Source organism: Ananas comosus, linkage group 13 (genome assembly GCF_001540865.1).
Source record: "Ananas comosus cultivar F153 linkage group 13, ASM154086v1, whole genome shotgun sequence".
Taxonomy (NCBI): domain Eukaryota; kingdom Viridiplantae; phylum Streptophyta; class Magnoliopsida; order Poales; family Bromeliaceae; genus Ananas; species Ananas comosus.
The window spans coordinates 9,557,753-9,582,623 of record NC_033633.1 but is presented as its reverse complement, the minus strand read 5'-3'; the positions used below and the strand labels follow the sequence as shown (position 1 = coordinate 9,582,623).

Genomic DNA, 24,871 nt, shown 5'->3' with positions numbered 1-24,871 from the left:
CGCTTGTTTAGTAAACGCAGCGAACACGAGCTGAATTTTTTAGTCATTTAATAAACGAGCCGAACACGAGCTGGGGTCAGTTCACTCTGTTCGGCTCGATAACAGCTCGAATACATATATTTTATATTTATAAATTTATTTAATTTATATTTTATATATATAATAAATAATTATATATATATATATTTTTATTATTTAAATTTTAGCAAATATAAATTAAATGCGAGTTAATTATAAAAAGACTTATTTATATGTAAGTTTCAACTATTTAGATAAAGTTAATGGATAAATTTTAAAATTATTGTTTTACATATATTTAATCTAATTTTTTTTAATTTACTGTTCGTTGGCTAGCTCGTCGAGCCAGCTCGTTGTTCAGCTCCGTTAATCAACGCCGAAAACGAAGCTGAATTTTTGCGTGCTCGATACTTTAACAAGCAGCTACGCTGTATCGGTTCATTTAATAAACGGAGAGGAACAAGAGCGACAGAATCGCTCTGTGTTCGATCGTTTCACACCTAGCTAACTGAGAGAGCGATTCGATCTCGAGCTCATTTCGAGCCGAACACGAGCTGGCTCGCGAATAGCGAGCTGGATTGCCACCCCTACTAGTTACTATATAATTTGCAACGTCTGATATAGGTTATATCATTTAAAACAACTTTCTTTCATTGTGTATATGCAAAACAATTTAAATGGAAGTAGTGAAAATAAACTATGAAAATATAAATTTGAAATAAAAGTATAGTAATATAACTCAAAGTTCAAATAAAAAACTATCAAACTACATTTAAAATAATGTAAAGCTCTAAGAAGTTGTGAGACACCTAGAATTTGAAATAATTTTATATATACGGTATAATAGAATTAAATATCTAAATCTGACTATAGCATTTTGGGTGATGGTTAGGTCCAAGAGGTTAAGAGGGTTAAGCATGTTACGACCAGAAAAGTTTCATTATATGTGATCTCCTGAGAAGTAGGCATGTCGCAATTGGCATCAGAGCCAATCACTGGCCGGAAGTGTGAGATGAGTCTCGACTGAATCAAGTTCTAAATGACAAGTTAAGCTAGAGTTTGAAATGATAAGCTAAGTTAGGGTCTGAACAACAAGTTAAATATCTAAACCTAGCTATAAAATTTTAGGCGATGGTTAGGCCCAAGAAAGTAAGCACATGTTTGGTTCGTACATTTTGGATTCGGAATGGGAATCGGTTTGATCAAATCCTGCTAATTTTGTTTGGTTCACAGGAATCGGTTTGAGACTCCCATTCCGGATCGGAATGGGAATGGTCCATTAGCTTACAAATTGATTCCGGTCTCCAAGTCCGGATTAAAGTTTCAATCCGGGTTTGGAGACCACTCACCTCTTCCTCAAGCCCAGCCCAACATTTCTCTATTTTATCCATCCTTTCTCTCCTTATACCGATCTTTTCTTTCTTTTCTCATCATTAAAAAAAATGGCATTTTTTTCGTAATTTCTTGCATAAAATTTTTTAAAATAAATTCAATTTCTTTTGGCATAGCTCTAACTTGAGGGTAGTATTAATTTTTTTAATAAATTTTAGATAGTTTTATAAAATTATATTTAAAAGTAAAATTAGTATTATATTATTCTATTATCTTTTTACTTTGTATCAACCAAATAGTGAAATAGGAATAATTCATTCCGATTTCCAATCCAAAAATAAACCAAACGTGTTGGGGGAGTGGGGCAATCCAATTGCCATTCCAATTCATTCCCATTCCATTATTCATTCCAATTCCACTCTTGAACTAAACAAGCCCTAAGAGGTTTAAGCATGCTAGGACTAAAGTAGTTTTAGCATGGATGACTCCTAGGAAGCAAGGTGTCATAGTTAGTATCGAAGCCAATTTATCTATTGCAAGTGCGAGTTGGGTCTCGATTGAGTCAGAAGGCTAGCGAGATAGGATTTAAATGACATAGCTAGCGAGACCAGTCTCACATTATCAAGTGCTTGTGACTATACTCGAGCTTCAGAGGACGTTAGGACTTAGATAGGGAATATTACTGTAAGGACTAAGATTTTGGCAGTGTAGCTAAATTCTCTATTGACGATATTTTTGTGTGTATTTTAATTACAAAAACACTCATCAAGTTTCAAGACAAAATGAGTTAGAATGGAGATTTTACGCAATCTTTACTTTTCACTTAAAGTGAATAGTAACCCATGTTTCCGGAAAGGCCAACGAGTAGAGATGGCTTCTGGCGCATATCGGACTCCGTTCATAGTGATCCAATAGCTCGGTCTAAATGTTCTGACTATTCTGGAACTATTGGCACTAACGGATTTCAGATCTAACTCACGATTTTCGAGAAAACTGTAGATACATGTATTCTATGTATTTGTGCGTAGTTTTGCCTTTTGGAGAGAGAATGAGTTTCGTCGTGAATCGGTGATAATATTGGATAAAACAAAAATGTAGATTCGATGCCCTAGTCGTGCTGAACGCGTTGGCATGATCCGATTGGAAATCCAACGGACGGATCTTCCGAAATCACAAAAAGTTCAATGAGGGATCAAAATTGGCAAAACAGAAAAATCTGTGAAAAGCATAATATTTTATGTACCGTTTTGTGTGATTTCGAACATCGCGGTGCTTGTGTGCAAAATACACGCGCTGTCAAGGATTCAGCTGAAAATATTCAGCTTTGGGGGACTGTTTCGCAATTTGCGCAATAGGTGTATAATGTGCAACTAGGGTTTCTTTGCACAAAACCCTAGATCTAGCCAACCCAGCTCCCCAGCTACGCCCTAGCCGTCATCAGCAGGTCCCTGCCCAAGCCGTGCGAGCACCCCGGCCACCGACGAGCGTCCCTGGCCGCCGAAAAAGCTAGCCTTGGCCTCTCCTCCATCATTTTCTCCACCTAACCGCCACCTTCCTCGGTCTTTGATCTCGGGAAGTCGGCCACACAGGTCGAAGCCCCTTTCTCGGTCGAGACCTTACCTTTGGCGTTGCCTTTGCCGTTCCCCGCCATCTGCGTGCGCCGCTGGCGCCGCCTGGGCTCCCTGCGGCCAACCGCAACTAGCTCGGGCCGAGCCTGAGTCAGCTCGCGGCCACAAGCTGTTGCTGCATCAGGGCAGGCTGCCCTACCTCCCTCTAGCCGCCGACGACCTCCTGCGGGCCATCCCTGCCATCCCCGCGGGTTGCCGGCCGCCGCACTGCTCCCTGCGGCCGCCCAGCGCGAGCTCAGGACGAGGCCAAGCTATTTTTCCAACCCGCGCGCCGCCACCGCCACCCACGTTCAACCGTGTCGCCCTTCCTCAGCCTCCGGCGATCGATCGCCGTGACCCCGGCGCTCCCCCAACCGCCGCCCGGTAGCCATTACCCCTTGTGTCAGAGCCGAGCCGCACGGGCTCGTGCCGCTCCATCGAGCCACCGGCCGCCTCTAGCCACTGGCCAGCACGTGCCCGGGCCCCCTCTTACCAGCCGCAACTTTCGCCGACTGGCCCACCCACTGTCCGGTCGCCGTCGGCCATTGTCTGCTCCCAAAGGCTCCAGTAAGTTGTAATTACTATTTCTGTGCACTGTTTTGGGGTTCCGGATGCTTTTTCGGCGATCCGAGGGCACCCCAACACTCCTGAAAGTGAGCACAATGATTCTTGATCCGTGCTTAACATCTTTCTCACCTTCGTTGGGGACCACGAAGCCCCGGTTTGCGTGCTAAGAGCGATTTAGGCACTGTGCGTGCTATTTCGCTGAACTTCTTGTCGCTCTTGCGCTTGCCAGTGGCCAGCCATGCTCTGAAGTGTGAGCACGGCCTTTGGCACATCAAGACCCGTCAGCAGGTGTCTCGGGCAGGCTAGATAGTTCTCGGTTTGCACTGTTAGGCCGTAAAACCCCAAAAATCACATAAAATGATGTGATTTCATGTTGTCGCAGGGGCTTTTATGCAATTGTATGTTTTGTGATTGCTGTTGGCAGCGTGTGCGGGCAATGGGTGACCTCTGGACTGGTTGTCCAAGGCCCCAGGCCTTTTCGAAAATCGGATGTGGATTTTTGGTGCGTTTTTCGGCGAAATTCGTCAACGGAACGCGATTTCGGTTTGGAATTCTTCTAACGGTGCCTCATGGTATATTGTGTAGTGTTGAGCCTTGTTGGTTGGTCACTTACGTCATTTCGAGGGTTCAGAAACGATGGGTGAGCGACGGTGGGTTCCGGTGTCGAATTTGACACTTCCGGGAACCCGTATCGGAACGATTATCCGACGATAATCGTTTCGATGTGAGGTGGTGTGTTTGCTGCCAAGTCGCACGAATAATTGTGTTTAGTGGTAGCAGGTGACTCGTTGCATGAGTCGGTGAGTTCCGAGACTGTTCGTGGGCCCCGGCGGAGTCCTGGTGCGATTTTCGAGACTTCCGACGTGTTATGGCAGTCGGTTTTGGAAACCGATTCCCGTGGGTTTTCATGTAGGGGATTGTGATGTTGTGACTTGTATTCGTGGGTTGGATTCTAACCCGGTGGACCCTTCGTAGGTCCGGTTGATACTACTTCCACAGTCGGGAGACTAGTGGCGTATACGTACAGGTGGATACTTTGACCTGAAGTCGGTACAGTGGTGCACGCTCGGTGACATTCTTTCTACCCTTCTCCTACTTTTACCTTGCATTTATATATTGTGTTGAGCCTAACACCTTCGTTACTCCTTTTACACTCTACTTAGTTGTTTTCATATCTAGCATCATGAGTAGAAGTAGAGCAGGTTTATGATTACATGTGAGATTCGTGACTTAGTCGGTCGGTTCTTGTATCATACTGTGACCTATTCGGTCGATTCACTGCATCTGTTATTGTGATCTATTTGGTCGGTTGGACTACTTGGTGACCTACACGGTCAGTATACCCTGAGGGGTTGGATTGTCGGCTAGTTGCCAATGTTTGGCTATGACCTAGCAAGTCGGTTCTTGTATCTCGTACTGTGACCTATTCGGTCGATTCACTGCATCCGTTATTGTGATCTACTTGGTCGGTTGGACTACTTGGTGACCTACGCGGTTAGTATACCCTGAGGGGTTGGATTGTCGGCTAGTTACCGATATTTGGCTATTCAGCATATCGGCATCGATCGCCACTGCTCGTACGCATTTCACGAACACCAGCGGTCTGATCCACCACAAGAGAGTGTTCTTTTCCGAAAAACTGGTTGGGAGTGCCAGTCCGTGAGCCCAAGAGGGGTTATATGCTTTCAGACTCAAGAGCTTATGCTGAGATCATTTACAGATTTGAGCAGTTGTGGCACAGGCCTGAGGTATGCGGACCAATATGGCATGTTTTTTATTGGGTATTTTTGGACTTGTTGTCCGGTTGATGCATACATGCAGTAGCGATACTGTTTCATATATACAAATCGTTTTCCTTATTTATCATTGCTACTGTATTACCATTATCTATATTTGTTGTTATCTTTCGTTACTAGTGAGTACCTTTGCCCTTATCGGCTTGTGGTGCCCATTGGGAGTGCAGACATGTGTACATGTTCTCACCCCCTACCCCCTTTCAGGTGACATCGCGGGTCCTAGTCGGACAGTTCGTAAGGAGCGCACTTAGCGATCGGTAGAGCTACCGTCCCGTTATTTGGTTAAACTCTTAAACTCGGTTTCTTTTAAATAATGACTTAGAAAGTAATTATGGTTCAGTATTTCATGTTAATTGAATAATTGGAATTTCGTGGATAAAAGATTTATGGATTCTTGCAAAATGAAAATAGTTTTCTACCCCTCGTGGTAATGCGCTTTTAAAGAAAAAGGGTTTCCGTGTGGGAAACGGTTTTTAAAAGATTTTTCTTGGTTTTCATGACTTAGTGTTTCAAAATGAGTTTCCGGGTAGGAAATATTTTAAACAGATAGATGTGAATGTGAATGTGAATGTGAATTGTGTATGAATATATGGATGTTCACATATGGTGGTTGTATCTTGTAATGTGTATCTTGTATTTATGCGACGCCGTGCAAATATAGAAAAGACTTTGTCCATGTGAACAGTAAACTCCCTATATTTGTGGCGGATCTGGCATACCGTAGGGGTCAAGTTTTTCAAAAAAGAAAAATTTGGCACTTCCGCATTGAATTTATATCAAAATGGGACCCCGAGGCGTGACAATTACGATGCCCTCAGGATTTGGAGTAGTTTTATATATAAAATATAATACGACCAAATCTTTTAAATCTTTTATAGCATTTTGAGCGATAGCTAGGTCGAAGAGGTTAGGAGAATTAAACATGCTAGGGCTAAATTAGTTCTAAGATAGATGATCCCTTTGAACCAATCATTTGCTGGGAGTGTAAAATGAGTCTTGGTCGAGCCTGGTCTGGGAATGGCTGTTTAATTCAAGATCTGAATGACAAGGCTAATGGGACTTGTTACGACAAACGCACAAATGGAAACGAAATGACGAACACAAAATTATCAAACCACAAGCAGAAGTGAAAGAACACACAGATTTACGTGGAAAACCCTTTGCAAGGAAAAAACCACGGGCGAGGGAGGAGAGAACTTCACTATCGAAAATGAAAGGGAATACAATGTTCTTCTGATTACGCCCCCCGTACCCCCTGGCGAATGTCAGTGGTGGGCTACGGGCTCGGGCCTGACGGCCTGAGCCCTCTGCTACCCACCACAGACATTCATTTTCCCTTCACAATTTAATTTTCCAATTTGGTCGCACCGCGAAGCTGTCGGCGAGTCGTAAACCCGAAATAGATTTCGAGTCATATCTAACAAATCTCCACCTTGACGAGAAATTCCCTTTAACATGAAACAGCAACCATAACTCTCCACCTTCTCCACAAAGCCCCTGAGGGCAGTACCAATCAGCAATTAATACTAATCAAGTCCAAGCAATGCTTGAATTTGAGAGGAATAAGAGGCTTCGTCAACATGTCAGCAAGATTTTCTAAAGTGCTAATCTTTTTCACTCCAATGTCTCCTTGCGCAAGAACTTCACGAATAAAGTGATACTTGATATCAATGTGCTTCGTTCTTTCATGAAACATTTGATCCTTAGTGAGATAAATAGCACTCTGACTGTCGCAAAATACTGTTAATTTCTGACTGTCTCCGCTTAATTCACCAAGTAAACCTCTTAACCAAATACCTTCCTTCACAGCCTCCGTGATCGTCATGTACTCAGCCTCTGTCGTAGATAGTGCAACAGTAGGCTGTAAACAAGCTCTCCAACTAATAGTGCATCCACCAAGTAAGAAGACATAACCAGTAAGTGATCTTCTTTTATCAAGATCTCCAGCATAATCAGAATTCACGTACCCTGTCAAACCTGCATAAGATCTACCGAACTCTAAACAGGCATTAGTAGTACCTCGCAAATACCTCAAAATCTATTTTACAGCTTGCCAGTGTTGTTTTCCCGAATTTGCCATGTACCTACTTACCACGCTTACAACATGCGCAATATCTGGTCTCGTGCAGACCATAGCATACATAATGCTACCGACTGCGCTGGCGTAGGGGACTCGTTCCATGTAAGCCTTCTTATCATCAGTTTTCGGAGCCAAAGCAGTTGAGAGTTTAAAATGTGTAGCGAAAGGCGTACTTACAGGCTTAACATCCTTCATACAAAAGCGTTCCAACACGCGTTGGATGTATCCCTTTTGAGTCAACTGTAACTTTTTTACTTTTCTGTTCCGTTGTATCTCCATACCAAGTATCTTCTTCACTGTACCTAAACCTTTAACATCAAATTCAAACTTCAACTGATTTTTGAGGTCATTAACATCAGCCATATTCTTAACAGCAATCAACATATCGTCCACATAAAGAAGCAAATAGATAAAAGAGCCATCAATTAATTTCTTTATGTAAACACAACTATCAAAATTGCTTCTATTAAAATCATGGCTAATCATAAATGAATCAAACCTCTTGTACCATTGCCGTGGAGATTGCTTTAACCCATACAAAGATTTCTTCAATCTGCAAACGTGGTCTTCTTTTCCTTCAACCACGAATCCCTCGGACTGCTCCATATAAATCTCCTCCTCCAACTCGCCATGTAAGAAAGCCGTCTTCACGTCCAGTTGCTCAAGTTCTAAGTCATTCATGGCAACCAATCCAAGTAGGACTCTGATGGATGTATGCTTTACCACCGGTGAGAAAACATCGTTGAAGTCGACACCCGGAATTTGACTGTATCCTTTTGCAACCAAACGGGCCTTATATCTGATACTCTCAACTCCTGGTGTGCCTTCCTTCTTCTTGTACACCCATTTGCAACGAACTGCTTTCTTTTCCTTTGGAAGCTTCACTAGATCCCAAGTCTGATTCTTATGAAGAGATTCCATCTCTTCCTCCATAGCGAGCAACCACTTCGTAGATTCATTACATGAAACTGCCTTTGTATATGTGCATGGCTCCTAAGACGCATCTGTCTCTTGAGCAGTCATAAATGCATAAGCCACCAAATTCGTTTCTTTATATTTCTGCGGTGGTCTAATCTCCCTTCTCGGTCAATCTCTAGCTATCGAATATGTGTCTGTCTGTGGTGGCGCCTGTGGTTCTGTAGGAGCAGAATCACCTGAAGTGGTACCTAGTGCTGGAGTAATCCGATTTTTAGAGTGAGTTTGAAACTCCACCTCTACAGTTTTCTTCGATCCATCTGCATCTGCATCTGCACCTACACCTGTACCTGTATCACAAGAGACACGCGACTCCTCCTTTCGGCAAAGTATCGCAGTTTCGTTAAACTTGACATCTCTACTAATAATAATTTTCTTATCTTCAGGACACCACAAACGAAAACCTTTAGTACGAGAAGCATAATCCAAAAACTTGCATTCTTTAGATCTAGGTTTTAATTTTCCTTGACTAACATGTGCATATACAGAACATCTGAAAATTTTTAAATTAGAATAACTAGGGAGGCCAGACCATACCTCTTCTGGAGTTTTCAGATCAATGGAAGTCGACGGAGACCGGTTCACCAAATAGCAAGCTGTAGATGCAGCTTCTGCCCAAAACTCCTCACCAAATCGTGCATTAGAGAGTAGACATCTTGTTTTCTCGATCAGTGTTCTATTCATACGTTCTGCCACGCCATTTTGCTGCGCTGTGTAGGGAACTATGCGAGGTCTTTCGATTCCTTCTTCTTTACAGAATTCATTAAATTCTCCTGAACAAAACTCCAAACCATTGTCAGTGCGAAGACACTTAATTTTCTTTCCTGTCTGCTTCTCAATTAAAGTCTTCCACTGCTTAAAGGTCTTGAATACATCACTTTTCTGCAGCAAGAAAAATGTCCAAACCTTCCTGGAGTAGTCATCTATGAAGGTCAACATATATCTCGCTCCACCTTTAGAAGGCACCGGTGCTGGCCCCCAAAGATCTGAATAGATGTGATCAAGAGTTCCTTTGGTTTTGTGGACTGCCTTCGTAAAACTGACTCTTTTCTGCTTTCCAAATATGCAGTATTCGTAGAATTCCAGACTTCCTATATTTTGGCCACAAAGGAGTCCTCGCTTGCTCAGCACAATCAATCCTCTTTCGCTCATATGTCCCAGCCTCATATGCCATAATTTTGTGACATCTGAATCAGACATAGATGAAGAGGAAACCGCAGCTCCACCTGTCACAGTCGAACCTTGCAGCACGTACAGCTTTCCTTCTTGCCTTCGACCTTTCATCACAACGATAGCTCCTTTAACGACTTTCAGAATTCCATCTTCACCAGTGAATTTATATCCTTTAGCGTCTAGGGTACTCAAAGAGATTAAATTTCTCTTTAATTGTGGAACATATCTGACGTCAGTGAGCATTCTGACTACTCCGTCAAACATCTTAATGTTCACCGATCCTCGTCCAACAACTTTGCAGGATGCATCATTCCTCATCAAAACAACTCCACCATTAACAGCTTCAAAAGTAGAAAACCATTCCCTGTTGGGACACATGTGGAATGAGCACCCAGAATCTAGAATCCACTCTGTGCTGGATCTGGATTTATCATCGCAGACCAGCAGAACATTACCATCGCTACTATAATCTTCTGCTACACTGGCTTCAACAGATTTCGAGCTATCCTTTCCCTTTCGATCATTCTTTCTTTCGGTCTGTTCCTTCCTTTTCAATTTGAAACAGTTCGCCTTAATGTGGCCCTTCTTCTTACAATAATTGCAGATCAAATTCTTAGGCCTGGATTTAGATCTAGCATTTTCTTTACTGTCACTATAATTTCTCTGCCTGGATCTTCCTCTGGTAAATAGACCCTCTGCCTGACTTTCAGTGGTACCACTCATCTGCTTATTGATCTTCTCTTTCGAGAGGAGCGCAGTTGAGACATCTTCCAAAGAGATGGTATCACATCCGTAAAGCATAGTATCTCTAAAATTTCTATACGAAGACGGTAGAGAACATAAAAGCAGTAACGCCAAATCTTCATCATCATATTTAACTTCCATCATCTCCAGATCAGTAATAATTTCTTTAAACTCATCAAGATGGGTCTTAATGCTCTTACCTTCTGTCAGACGGTGAGAATATAACTTCTGCTTCAGATGGAGTTTCTTGGTGAGACTTTTCGTCATGCATAACGACTCCAATTTCAGCCATAAGCTCGCAACGTTCTTCTCCTTGATGACATGTTGTAAGATCTCATTTGAAAGGTGAAGTTGGATCTGCGTAAGGGCCTTTCGGTTCATCTTCTCCTTCTCCGCCATACTGAGGGACGAAGACATCTTCTCCGTCCTGAGCAGCGCATCTTCTAGGTCCATTTGAGCCAGGATTGCGCGCATCTTCACTTGCCATAACGTAAATCGTGTGTCGTGGTCGAGTAAAGGGAGGTCGTATTTCATGGACGCCATTGATGAAGAGAACCCTAATCGATGAACCTAGGTCTTTGATACCAGTTTGTTACGACAAACGCACAAACGGAAACGAAATGACGAACACAAAATTATCAAACCACAAGCAGAAGTGAAAGAACACACAGATTTACGTGGAAAACCCTTTGCGGGGAAAAAACCACAGGCGAGGGAGGAGAGAACTTCACTATCGAAGATGAAAGGGAATACAATGTTCTTTTGATTACGGCCCCCGCACCCCCTGGCGAATGTCAGTGGTGGGCTACGAGCTCGAGCCTGATGGCCTGAGCCCTCCGCTACCCACCACATACATTCATTTTTCCTTCACAATTTAATTTTCTAATTTGGTCGCACCGCGAAGCTGTCGACGAGTCATAAACCCGAAATAAATTTCGAGTCATATCTAACAAGACTAGTATCACATCATCCCTTGTGAGTGTGCTTGAGTCTGACAAGAACGTCAGAGCTTAAAGGAAAGAAGAAGAAGAAGAATGTGACAACCCCCGAAATTGGAATAGCCTAAAATGTAAGGCATGGATGGCGGATTACTTATAATTTTTATATTTACAAATTACATTTGAGAACAAAAATTCTAGAAGTATGCTTTTGAGCATGATTTAAGTAGTGCCAGTGTTTTTAGACTCTCTAACTCTTCTATCTTTTTTATTAGGTTGTAGCACCCCAACTGTGCTGCTTTGCTGCTGAGGAGAAATTTTGTGCGATTTTCCAATCACTTTAATTTGCTAGAACAGAGTTTTATTGCGTGCTTCATATATCAATCATGTTGAATTAGGCTTGATGGTTGCTACTCGAAGCCTCAAGTTCGAACTATAGTTGCTTTAATTTTTATAAATTTATTTTTTTTAAAAATGACCGAGAAGCAGGTAGGATGCTATTTTTTTCTCAAAAAAAAAAAAAAAAAAAAAAAAAAAAAAAAACATATCTTGGTTTGATTTTGTGTTATGATGTTTTAGTTTAGGTCTCAATCAGGAACAAACACACCCTATGCATGCACTTCCTTTACGGGTCAGACCTAGTCTAGTAATATGGTGGTTAAAAATATAATTTTTATATTATAGAAATACTAAAAAATTTAAAAATGCTTTTAATCTTCATTTTTTTTACACTATACAAAATTACGATTGCAATCACTACCGTAGAAGTATGTAGCCACATGCGTCTCTGGTAGCGGATGCAACCGTAATTTTTAAAGCATTAAAGGAGAAAGATTATGTGTTTTTAAATTTTTTGTATCTTTCAAAATATAAAAATAGCACTTTTTGTCACCATATTACCGAAGTAGACCTCGATTTAAAAAGTAAACCAGATAAAGTGAATAAGTTAAACCAAAAAACAATCAAACAAATAAACCACAAACCATAGAAACCATCTTTAAATTCAAGTATTCGATCCCAAAAAACCAAACTAAAACAAAAATTATACTAATAATAATTGAGCTCGGTTTGGTTAGATTTTTCCACCCTACAATTTGATTTTGGTTTTGATTTTCTCAAATCAGTTTAGTTGTAAGTTCCATTTCTGACTCAACTAGCCCATGAAGTAGTTTCAAATGATTAAATCCGAGCATCCACTTATTCAAATTTTGGACAAAAACAAAACAAATAGAATATAGTTTAAATTAGATAAAAATGTACAAAACTTACTTGAACTATGAACTATTTTTAATCGATTACCCAACCTTTTAAAATTTTAGTTTTACTTCCCATCCTCTTAATTTGTTCGGTTTGAGTCAGTCGACGACACTTTAACTACATAAACCTTTCTTTCTATCATAACCTCATAGAAATCCTGCATTGTTTTTCAACCATCTGTAAGAATTCTCTTGAGTAAGGAAGATTACATAATCCAAAAACATGGCAAGATACAGGATAAAACGACGTCTACGTGCCTCTATTGCCGAGTTGCTGAATCCATTCGTAACGTTATCAGGCGAACGGCCGCATTAGCTGACGAAAACGGCCCATGGAAGCTCTGCTGGTAAGAAAGAGTTTCCAATTCTCCAACCATCTTCAGCAATATGTCACCCAAATCAGTCTGTTTCGCCATCAGAGATTCGTAGAACGAGCGTGCCGCGGTTCTGCTAATCTCTTCGTTGGTTGGCTCGGGACAGTACTCGTCGTCGAGCCATTTGTGGAGAGTCTCTCTGAGCCATTCTGATTCCTGTAATTAAGAACAACGGAAGGTGAGATACATAATTCATACAATCACCAACAAAGTCTTTTTGCCCGCAATATACTGGAACTAAAAATCCATCACTGAAGATAAAATAGTGTCACATCTCAGCATAAGGAAAATGAACAATCTTTTTGTATAACGATATACATATTACATATCGACTTCTAAAATAGAGTAAAATGGTGATTGCACGAGCATATACATAAGAATAGATGCGCAATCTCTGGTATTACACAGTTTCAAGGGGAACTTGCGATATTTCAACTGTTCTAGTATTTTTAGGGGATTCGCAGGAAACTACTCGTTTTTTCTGAGAGATAGGGACAAGAACAATTTTTAGTCTCCACTTAGCAAGAGTGATGAATCGTATGTTTCGCTAGATATGTTCATCCAGGTATTAATGTCAAGTTTAAAGAATAATAATGCAATTGACAAAGGATGTAGCAAGTTTCTACTAAAATTATACTGAGGGCGGAGGATCTACAAGCAAAGGCATTTTCAACATGAGGCATTTACTGTTGGTCTTGTTAGGTTGTTCTAGAAGATAAGATAATCGCGTTGGTTGCATATCTTGTTTATTGTCAGAATTTTCGAAATACAAATGAGGCATTTGAAAATTAATAGAGTCATAAATACCGCAAGATTCCGAACTTACAGCCATTTCACTTTGGTCTTCAAACTTTTCGGTTGGATGTTCGACAACTCAAGCATTTGACAGCATTTCACTCAGGCCTTGTTTGGACGTCCGAATAAGATATCCAATCAGTATGAAATTTTACTCATAATTGGAGATTAGGAGTTTGATTTTTTCCTCTTCGAAAAGTCTTGGTAACCATGATTTGGAAAGATAGCATAGTTCACCTGCGATGTGATTTTTCTTATACTGAAAATGTAACTTAAAGGCCGAATATGATATTCAACAATCAATCACACTCCTCGGCCCTGTTCGAATATCGAAATAAGTTATCCAAGGATAGCTTACTCCGCATGAAAACTTTCTAGTATGATTGTAAGTAAAGAGTTTGATTTTTTGCTTCTTCAAAAATCTTGCTATTCATTATTTGATAGGATAGCATATTTCATCTACGAGGTGATTTATCTTATTCCGGAAAAATGATTTGGGCACCAAATATGAATTCCATTTTACCATTTGATCACACTACTTACCAATCAACTGTACAAATTTCTTGAGTGAGTCAATGAGATATCCCGAACAAGGTATTCATGCACCCAAATAAAGACCTCGTCTACGAAATACTACAAGCTTCTTGTGTAAACCAAAGAGATATGCCGCATAAGATATTCATGCATTCAAACATGACCTTAGTCTAATAAATCCTTGTCCTCGCTAAGTTACTGTTAGTGAGGAAAACCTGCACCTGGTGCGTCCGTGCATATATGTTTCATTTCATATTTCATAAGGGCAGGTAATTAAATTTTTTGTAGGGTAAGGGCTAAAGTGAATTATTTCCAAATGCTTGAGGTGTTGAATCTTCAACTAAAAAATCCAAAAAGTTGCGAATAAAACCTTCAAAAAGATAAGCAAAAAAGAAGAAGAAGAAGAAAAAGCCGTGTCCTACTCTCTCTGTCTTCTTTCATCTCTTCTCTGATCCCTGTACTCCATCCAAGTGACCAAACTGGAATCTCTCAAGAATTTAAAACCATCTTTTGCACATTTCATTCATCTTTTCTTCATGAATCCACTATTTTGCCAATAAATCAAACAGTAATACTATAGACCATTTTGATTCAACTACACAACCTTTCGAAATTTTAATTTGAGTACCTAACCTCTCAATTTGTCTGATTTAAGTCATTTTATGGTTGATTTCTTACTTTAATAAATTTGCAGTTACATAAATTGTATGAAATATACGAACTAAATCTGTAAAGATAAATGATGCATTCAAATTTTGAAGTTAAAGAGTCATTCACTGGTCCAAATCAAATATATTAAAAGGTTAGGTAGCAAAATCACAATTTTTAAAAGTTAGCTAATCAAATCAAAATGGATGATAGTAGAGGTAAGTTTTATACATTTTTTTACCAATTGTGACACTTAAGCTATATAACTACCATACAGCATTTTCAAAGTATTTGGACTCAAAAGATAATATTATGCCGTTATACAACTACTACTCATAAATGTCCTACATGCGTAGCTAGACTCTTTTAATAACAAATAAAGTCAGCGCCTTCTTTGGAGTACGATAGATTTCGACAATGGCGCCTATATACAGCTCTAAGTTGTTTTCTTAGAATAAGACAAATCACTTCATACGCGTAATGCATTATAATGGGAAAATCATGACCTCAGAACCTTGCAATTGACAAAAGAAAATCCCCACGAGCACAAAGTTATTAGTCGACAACTTATTCGGACATCTAAGAATGCCTGAAGAGATTTTTTCACTACGGTTAACAGTGAAGTTACTTGTCCTGAAGCAAAGGCTATTTCCATTAAGTCACCTGAGTCATAACTTTCAAAGTGTACTAATTCTATTATAAAGAAGTCGATGTAAAAGCTTATAATACAAAAACTTTATAATCACATCTCATGTTTGATTCTAAAGTGACAGAAAAAATAATATTTCTGTAAACAAATCTAATGTTCTGATCATAAAAGAATTGCTAAATTGGTTTGAAGAGTACAGGGTCAAAGATCCATCCAACGCCTTTTACATGGCGAAGAAGAAATTGAAAGGCTCAACTTTTTGTTAGTTTCATGGTTATGCATGTTATAACCAGCGGGCGCTTCTTAACTTTGTTTGAAATCATCTTTTAACTTGAAAATGCAGACCCTTTGCTTCTGCCAATATGAATTCCACAACTATCATATTAGACTACAAAATTACCTGCTCGAATAAAAACGAGATCGAAATGAGTTGGGCCTAAAGGCACAAACCATACAATTAATTGCTGTCAAACTGAAACATAGTACATTAGCATTAACAATAAGCACTAATCAACAGAGTCTACAAAAACCAACTCCAAAATCACAGAAAAGAAATGGTACATTACACTATTGGTCACTGAACTTATGGTGAAATTTCATTTGGGTCGCTAAAGTTCAATTTCTATTTCGATTGAGTCGTTTTGTTGAACTCAATGTAATTTCCTGGCAAAAGTGTAAATCGATAGCTGATTCAGATGTCCCATCATCTCTCTTTTGTACGCTTTTCTGAGGCACCATGGTATGCTAATTCAACTGCTATCTTTTGGAGATGATACGATAGTTGATAGTTGAACAATAATAATTTTGATATGACCTTGCAGCCAGGGACGGAGCCATTGTGGGGCCCACAGTGGCCATGGCCTTGCTGAACTTTTAAAAATTACATAGAAGTACTTTTAGAGTAAAAATTAAAATATTATAAATTTTAGTTTTACGAGGGCCAAATTAATCTTTTTTTAATAAAATTTATGTCCCAATTTTTTTTCCGAAACCCTTGGTCCTTTCCTTTCAGCTCTTACAGTCTTGCTAGCTCCTCTTTGAGCACATTGTCTCTATTGTTGTTAGTAATAGATGACCAGCGAACTTGACAAACTCTTTTTCTTACTATTCGAATTTGATTTTTTTTTTTTGTCAAATTTAAATCTTGGCTCCCCAGAATTTTAATTCCCGGCTTCGCCCCTGCTTGTAGCTACATCAGCTGACAATTCATTTGTGTGTCATCTCTTGATATCTGAATCATCCCTTTGTTAAGGAAATCAAATAGAGTTTCATATGACCCAATTGAAATAGAAATTAAAAGATTAAGGAAAAGTTCAATCTCGTAATTAAACTAACTAGGTTAAAGTTTGATGGACTAAATAAGGGGTCATAACTTAAACAACAATGATATAATTTAACCCCCAAAAAAAAGGAAAAATGTATGGAAACCCCCTCAACTATAGGCTATCCTTTCAAAGGAGCAATGCTACCTATACAACCCAAAAAAGGCGGGGTAAATCAGTAAATTTTACACGCCTTCTTCATCCAATGGCCAATATTTAGTCCCTGCTTTGTCAAAATCTTCTTTTTTATTTATATTATTTGAACCCGAGAATGAAGGGGCGTAAATCTTACAGCTCACACTTTCTTTCTTTTTTTATTTGAGTTTCTATATTTAGTTTAACTTAAAAATTTTATAAAATTTCCTAATTAACCTTGTTTTATTTGCTAAAACGTGATTCAAATTATTAAATTCGGCAAAATTACCAATGAATCTAATTACATTCCCCTTTTTTTTTGATTAAAATCAATTAATAACAAAGAAAATAGTTGAGGGGGTCTCTATACATTTTTACCCAAAAAAAAAAGAAATTCTACTTGTACACCGAAAAAATATAGATCTTCCACCCTCCATCCTAGAGTTCACAAAAATTTAAATAATTTTTTAATAAAAATAAAAAAAATTAAGGTAAGATGTAGGTGTAAGATGTAACGGTAAGATATATATCCCACTTTGAAATGTACCAATATTATCACTCTAAAAAAAAAAAAAAAACTTCAAATGACACTCCTGCGATTTTACGCTTTCACACTTTAGTACTATATGGTTTAAAGTATATCACTTTAATATCATGTGGTTTTCTTTTTTCTCCTTTTCGTCGTTAATTTTTTTTATTTAATCAGTATGAAAATTAAGACCACGGATACTAAAATAAAAATTCAGTAAATTATAGCGTACTAAAGTAATAGTTTTGACAAACCATAAGTAGTAGTGTATCTAAAATTTTTTTTTTATATTATTTAACGGAGAGTTACCGGAGGCAGCGACGAAAAAAGAGAAAAACGAAATCACATAATACTAAAATGAGANAAAAGAAAAAAAAAAAAAAAAAAAAAAAAAAACAAAGGGGACACACCTGAAGGGCTTTTGAAGGGACTAACCAATCCTGAGGAACTGTAAGATCCTCAACTGTGCCCTCATAACCACCCCTCTCTGTTTTTCCTTTTCCTTCCTCCTCTTGTGGGCTCAGTGAGGAAGATGAAGATGAGGAGAGGCAGGGAATTGTTGGGAGGGGCCATGAATTTGGAGCAGCTGTGGAGAGGAGGAGGAAGTGGGTTTTCTGAGAAGATGCTGCTGTCTGGGGGAGTTTTGGGTGGTGGAAGAAGAACAAAGAGGCAGACGGCCTAATTGTGGCAGAAGGGAGTGAAGCGCTCATCATCTTCTGGTCAAAAGATGTTTGCTGGCTGCCGCTTTGTCAGGCCCCTCATTCAGTCGGCTTGTCTTAACTCTCGAGTCCGGAAGACAGTGAGAAGTAAAGATGTCAACGGTCCGATTCGCGACGTATTTTCAAAAATCCGAATCCGAACCCGACTCCGAACCCGAAACCCGAATCAAAATTCGAATAAGACGAATTTTAAAAATTCATATCCAAATTCGAACCCGACCAAAAATCTGAAATCCGAACCCGAAAATTTGAACCCGAAACAATTTTTCTTTTTTTCAATATTTTAAAATATATTATAATAAATTTAAATTTTTATACAAATTTAAATATAACATCAAATATATATATATATATATATATATATATATATATATATATATATATAAAATACAAAATAAATTCAGGTTCGGGTTGGGTACAGTCAAAATCTATATCCGAATTCATATTTTTGGATTTCTATTTTTGATATCCATATCCAAATCTATAACCATTTAGCATCGGATATATCCATTCGGGTTCGGATTCATATAAAATTTCGGGTACCCATACCCATTGACATCCCCAGTGAGAAGTAGGCGGTTCTGATAAATATAAGGATTCGTTTGGTTCGAGATTAAGCAAGAACTAGTTATTTCAGGAATAAGATTAAGTTCAAAGTTAAGGTGGAGTTAGAGTAATTTCGTGTTTGGTTGAGAATTGGATTTAGTCAAAATATAAGTAAAATAGTGTTTGGTTAAAGTAAGTGAAATAAAAAGGATGGTGGATAGTTACAAATAGAAAATAATAATTTTGTCCCAATTAGTATATTTGAATTTAAATTTAAAATTTAAATAATTAAAAATAATAATTCAAAATTTAAATTTTAAAATTAAAATCTATATTTTTAAATCTCAAATTTAAAAATTTAAAGTTACAAATAGTTGAAGTTTTGAAATAAGATAGTTAAACTAAAATACAAAAAAAAATTTATAAAACTTTTTTTTTTGACTTCTAAAAATTTATATATTAATTTTTTATAATTTAAAAAATATTTTCAGAAAAGTATGGCGTTGATGAAGATAGCAAAAATGCTCGAATTGCCCTTATTTTTTCTATAAGAAAAAAATATTTTTTAATATATGTTTATCATTTTAAAGTTATTTTCGGTATAAATTATAAAAAATGGACGGAATAGTTATAGAACTCTGACGGAAAGGGCTAAATACAATAACTTGAAATATTGAAGGAATAAAATGGAGCTTTTGAAAAGTTAGAAAGAAAAAGTAAAAAATAAGAATTTTTATAAAAAAAAATTTCTGTAATTTAGTTGAATAATTATTTTGTATTATTTAATATGATATCATAAGAGGGTTTTCTAAGTTTGGGTTACATCATGCTCTTATTATAATTAATTTCTCTTATTTAATTTAATACTACGATCATGAATCTATCAAATAGATTTAGACATGAGGAAAAAAAAGCATTAAAAATTGAAATAAAAAAATATTATTTTTTTAACCGTTTAAGTTTTTTTATTTTTCCATCTTTTCTTTTATTCTTTATATTTTTTTTAAATTTTCTTTCAGCTTCTTTTATTTATTTCTTATACTTAAAGTTTTTTTTTATTTATTTACTAAAATCGACCCGCCGCAACGTGCAAATGTCTTCGCTGGTATCTTATACAATACATGAAAGGGAATCCGAAAAGTGTACGACAGTACTCTTTGTAGGGCTGGCAAATGAACGAGTCGGCTCGTGTTCGGCTTGACATTCAACTCGCTCGAGCTCGACTCGAAATTAAATGAGCTGAGTTTGAATTAAAAAAAAAAATAAAAATTTATTTCAAGTCGAGCTTGAGTATTACTAGACTCGCTCGAATTAGGCTCGAAAAACTCGTGTATATATATATACTAATCATATGCACGTGCAATGCACGTGAGACTTATTTGAAATCATCAAATAAATTTTTTTTAAATATATATTAATTTTAAGTTATTAATAAAATTGAAATATAGACTAACTGTACTACTATTCCACAATTATTACTATTCAAATTAATTAATTGGGCCTAATTTGGACAAAAATTTTAATATTTTTTATACCCTAATATATATATATATATATATATATATATATATATATATATATATATATATATAGANCGCCCGCCCCGACCCGGTCTACCAATTCAACTTGTGCCACTTGGTAAGTGGCACAAGTTATGTTTCAAAAACATAACCTGTGCCACTTACTAAGTGGCACAGGTTATGTTTTATTGATTCTAGCTTTATAAACATAGCCTGTGCCACTTGGTAAGTGGCACAAGTTATGTTTTAAAAACATATCCTGTGCCACTTACTAAGTGGCACAGGTTATGTTTTATTGATTCTAGCTTCATAAACATAACCTGTGCCACTTGGTAAGTGGCACAGGTTATGTTTATTAACCTGTGCCACTTACCAAGTGGCACAGATTATGTTTATGGAGGTTGAATCAGTAACAACCTCATAAACATAACTTATGCCACTTGGTAAGTGGCACAGGTTATGTTTTTAAAACATAACTTGTGCCACTTACCAAGTGGCACAAGTTGAATTTGTGGACCCGGGCGGGACGGGCGCACCGCGACTGCACCGCGACCGCACCGTCCCCGTCCCGGTAAAAACGTTTATTAAAAACCTGCTCCGATAAAAATATTTATTTTAAATAGCCCCCCGATAAACGTTTTTTTTGGGATTTAATATACAAAACATCCCGGGACATACTTTAATTGGCATTTGTATTCGTCATCTTCACGAAGGGGCAAGCCCGGGCTAGTAAGGAGGAGGTGCTTAGGGTAGAGGTTTCTTTGTAAGTAGTTGGGGAGTGGAGAGAGAGGGGTGGGTTAATGCGGCGAGAGCCTCCCCCCTAGCTCTCTAGCTAGCTTCTTGGGCCTAGCTCGCCAGCGAAGGTGGCAGGCTACCTCAAGGTCCGCGTAGTGATGGGCAAGCTCTCCGCGGGGCGGTAGTCTCTAGCGTGGGGGCGGCAGGCTACCACGTTTCTCACCACGCAGAGGAGGGAGAAGGAGGGCGAGGGTGAGAAGAAGCTTAGCTAGCACACCAAAGTGCAATTAGCCACAAGAACCCTCAAAGATCCCAAAACCACCGCAGCTAACGAGGCAATGCGCGAATCTAAACTCTTAAAACACAAAGAATCAACCCAAAAATTACACTTAACCACTAGCACCTCAAAGATCACAAAGCAACAGCAACTAACGAGGTACCCCACGCGTCAAAACCATTGTTATAAAAAATAATCAACAAAAAACCAGATCATAACACACTTAGCCACTGAAATTTTCTCAAAGATCCCAAAACCACAACAGTTAACGAGGTAATAATCAACAAAAACCCCACATCATAACACAGTCAGCCACTAGAACCCTCAAAGTTCCCAAGACCACATTAGCTAATGGGGTAATGCACGAATCTAGAATCTAAACCATTAATATACAAATATTCGACGGAAAAACCACATCACAACACACTTAGCCACTAGAACCTCAAAGATCCCAAAACCGCAACAGCTAATGATGTAATTGACGATTCTAAACTATTAACATACAAATATTCAACAAAAAACACACAAACTATGGGATTTGTGAGAGTAACATCTGGGGTATAGAACAAAGGGATATTGAGCAAAAGAACAGCCTAACTAACACATCAAAGTACACTTAGCCGCAGGAACCCTCAAAGATCCAAAAACCTCTACAGCTAATGAGGCAATACACGCTTCTGAACTATTATTACAGATAATAAACAAAAAAAAAAACAGATCTAAATACATTTAGACACTAGAACCCTCAAAGATGCTAAAACCACAACAATTAACGAGGTAACGCACAAATCTAAATGATTATATACCAAATTATAAAAAAAAACCCACAAACTAGATCCTAAGGCGTCCTCGAGCAACGTTGGCCACCCTTTACGAGTGAAAACTTCACCCAATCTCCATCGATTAATGAAGAGTTGATTCCTCCGATCTTAGATAAGAAATGAACCTTAGACCCAATAATACTTTAAACCCAATAAGATAAGTGCAAACAATAAATAATAATAGAAAGAAAAATACATGGTTCGTCGTCATGAAAAAAAATTATATATACATATGTAAATACGTGGCGCTGACGTGGCGCTGACGTGGCGAGGCCAGGGCCATTTTTGCAAATAAATTTTTGACAGGGCCAATTTAAAAAAAAAAATTTGTAAGGGGGCTATTTGCAAAAAAAGCCCATATATATATAAGCAGGGCTGCTGTGCTCTCAGGAGCACGGAGGCCTCCGTGCTCCTGAGCCGTTTTCGATGATGGAGTTTCCGAATCGACGATCGGCTCCATTAAACTTGATCTGGCGTATTTGAAGTTTCTAGAAAATAATTTTTGCAATTTTTCGATATCATTTATCTAGCAATCAAAAGGATTCAAAATCAATAATTTTTAACGGCTGAAAATAAAAATCCTATAAAAAGTAGTGATATAGTACTAAAATTTTCGATCAGAAATATTAATTTTGTTGTAGATAGTATAAAAAATTTTGTATTAAAATTTCATCTGATTTGAATACTTCTATACCGTTAAACTTGAAAACGGCAGATATCAACCATTAAAAATTATGGATTTTGAATCCTTTCGATCACTAGGTAAGTGATAACAAAAAATCGCAAAAATTATTTTATAGAAACTTCAAATGTGCTAGATCAAGTCTAACGGAGCCGATCGTCGATTTGAAAATTCATCATCTAAAGCTCAGGACACGGAGGCCTCCGCGCTGCCTAGAGCACAGACAGTCCATACTCTCTCTCTCTCTCTCTGCTCCATCTCGTCTCTTCTCTCCTCTCCTTCGCCTTCTCTCCTCTCGATCTCTATATATATATAATATATATATAATATATATTATTATATGAGCTCCTAGGCTTTTAAAAGTACCAAATCATTGGTACTTGTAAGTTTTCGGCCCTTGGATTAAGGAATGTGTAGTTAGGATGATGTGGGCCCCCTAGGGTTTAGTGGTTAGTTGGTTGAATAGTATAATATAACGAGTGAAAATGATTAAAGGCGTGATCTAACGGTAAAAATTTTACAAGCACCAAGTGCTTGGTGCTTTTACATGCACCATAGCCTGACTCTATATATATATATATATATATATATATATATATTTGAAAAGGATCGTAAAAATATTAATACAATTTTGGGAGAATTTTGAATCTTATTGTTCATATTTTGAGAAGTTTTTTCCTGTACTCAATGTACATATTTTGTACACTGCATTCAATATTTAACATTTGTTTTTAAAAAATTATACATTAAAATTTATAAATTTTTAAAATCATAATATCTAGATATTAAATGAACATAAAAATTAACAATATAAAAAAAGTTGATGAATTTGGTAAGTAGATGCTGGAAATATATAATGTCATAGAGCATGATTATATTTATGAATTTTGTAATTTTTTTTATTTTCATAGAATATAAATTGAATTCTAATTTAAATTCGTGAGCTTTTTAGAGGTGTGGTATTTGTATATACATTGAGTATGTGCAGGTGATAGCCAATTAATGTAGTATTTTATATATTAAAGTTTAATAGATGATGTTAGTATATTATATGTAAAGAAAATCATATTATTTAAATATGTTAACTAAAAAACGGAAATATAATTTGAATTTAATTATAAAACTTTGTTTAGGAAGAAATTAAAGATAATGAAAAGAAAAATAATTGGGCTGAGACTTTGAGATCTTTAATTAAAAAAAATAAATCTAACTAAAAATTAAATTACTAAAAAAAAGATATATTAGTAATAGAAAAGAAAGAATAATCCAAAAAAAAAGAAAATATATTAGCAATAGATATAAGAGGAGGGAGAGTATTTTAGATTGATGTGTACATGAATTGTCAAGGCATAGATTGCCGACTACCGACGATGTGCATGTATCTCGACCACCGATGACATGTCAGTAGCATCAACAACGCCGACATGATTTGTGGACTTCCGTAGATATACATGCAATGTACAGAGGACGACGACGTCATGCTAGCAAAGGTGAGAATGAAGTAGTGTCGGCACAAATGCATAGGTGACGGTTATTACGTATGAAAATGAATAAAATGAATAAGTATATGTAAGATTGGGATAAGAATAAGGAGATTGAAAGGTTAAATAGTGAAAATATTATATATTAATTAGGCACGATATTTGAGAAACGCGTAGGTACTAAAATTATGATGAGATGATAGGTAGTAAGTGTCACTCATCAGAAAGGAGATTTAGAAGATTGGATATATATTGTAATCTAAAAGTATAAAAATTTTAATTTATTCTTAATTCAAAATGTCACATCTAATTTTAAATTAAATTTATATTTATATTTTAAATTTTAAATCATTATTGGTGGTATATGTCTATTATTTAATTATTTTTTTAACTTTAATTTATCTCTAAATAAATTTTATATATTTTTAATTCATTTATACTATAACTATTTTTCATATGTATTTCATAATATTTGAGAAAACGTGCGTATTATGTGAGAAAAGATTAGCACATATGTCATAAAGGAAATATTTAAAAAGATATTACTAAAAAAATATACTTTATAAAGATATTACTAAAAAAATATATACTTTATATTTGAGAAACGTATTGGTAAAA

The 24,871-nt window shown here is 37.2% G+C and overlaps 1 protein-coding gene across 1 annotated transcript; it reads right to left on the bottom strand.

The window, feature by feature from the left end:
- LOC109719140 lies at positions 12,606-18,218 on the bottom strand. The gene is made up of 2 exons (XM_020245671.1): positions 17,883-18,218; positions 12,606-13,016 (listed from the first exon to the last, which is right to left on the bottom strand). The coding sequence occupies exons 1-2, from the start codon at positions 18,183-18,185 to the stop codon at positions 12,747-12,749; spliced, it is 573 nt and encodes a 190-aa protein (XP_020101260.1). The 5' UTR covers positions 18,186-18,218; the 3' UTR covers positions 12,606-12,746.

What these genes read in the sequence shown, in the direction of transcription:
- LOC109719140 (XM_020245671.1), bottom strand. Translation starts at nt 18,185, where the DNA reads ATGATGAGCGCTTCACTCCCTTCTGCCACAATTAGGCCGTCTGCCTCT. An exon ending in TCCCTTCAAAAGCCCTTCAG is followed by an intron (nt 13,017 to 17,882) that starts GTGTGTCCCCTT and finishes TCTTAATTACAG; the next exon opens with GAATCAGAATGGCTCAGAGA.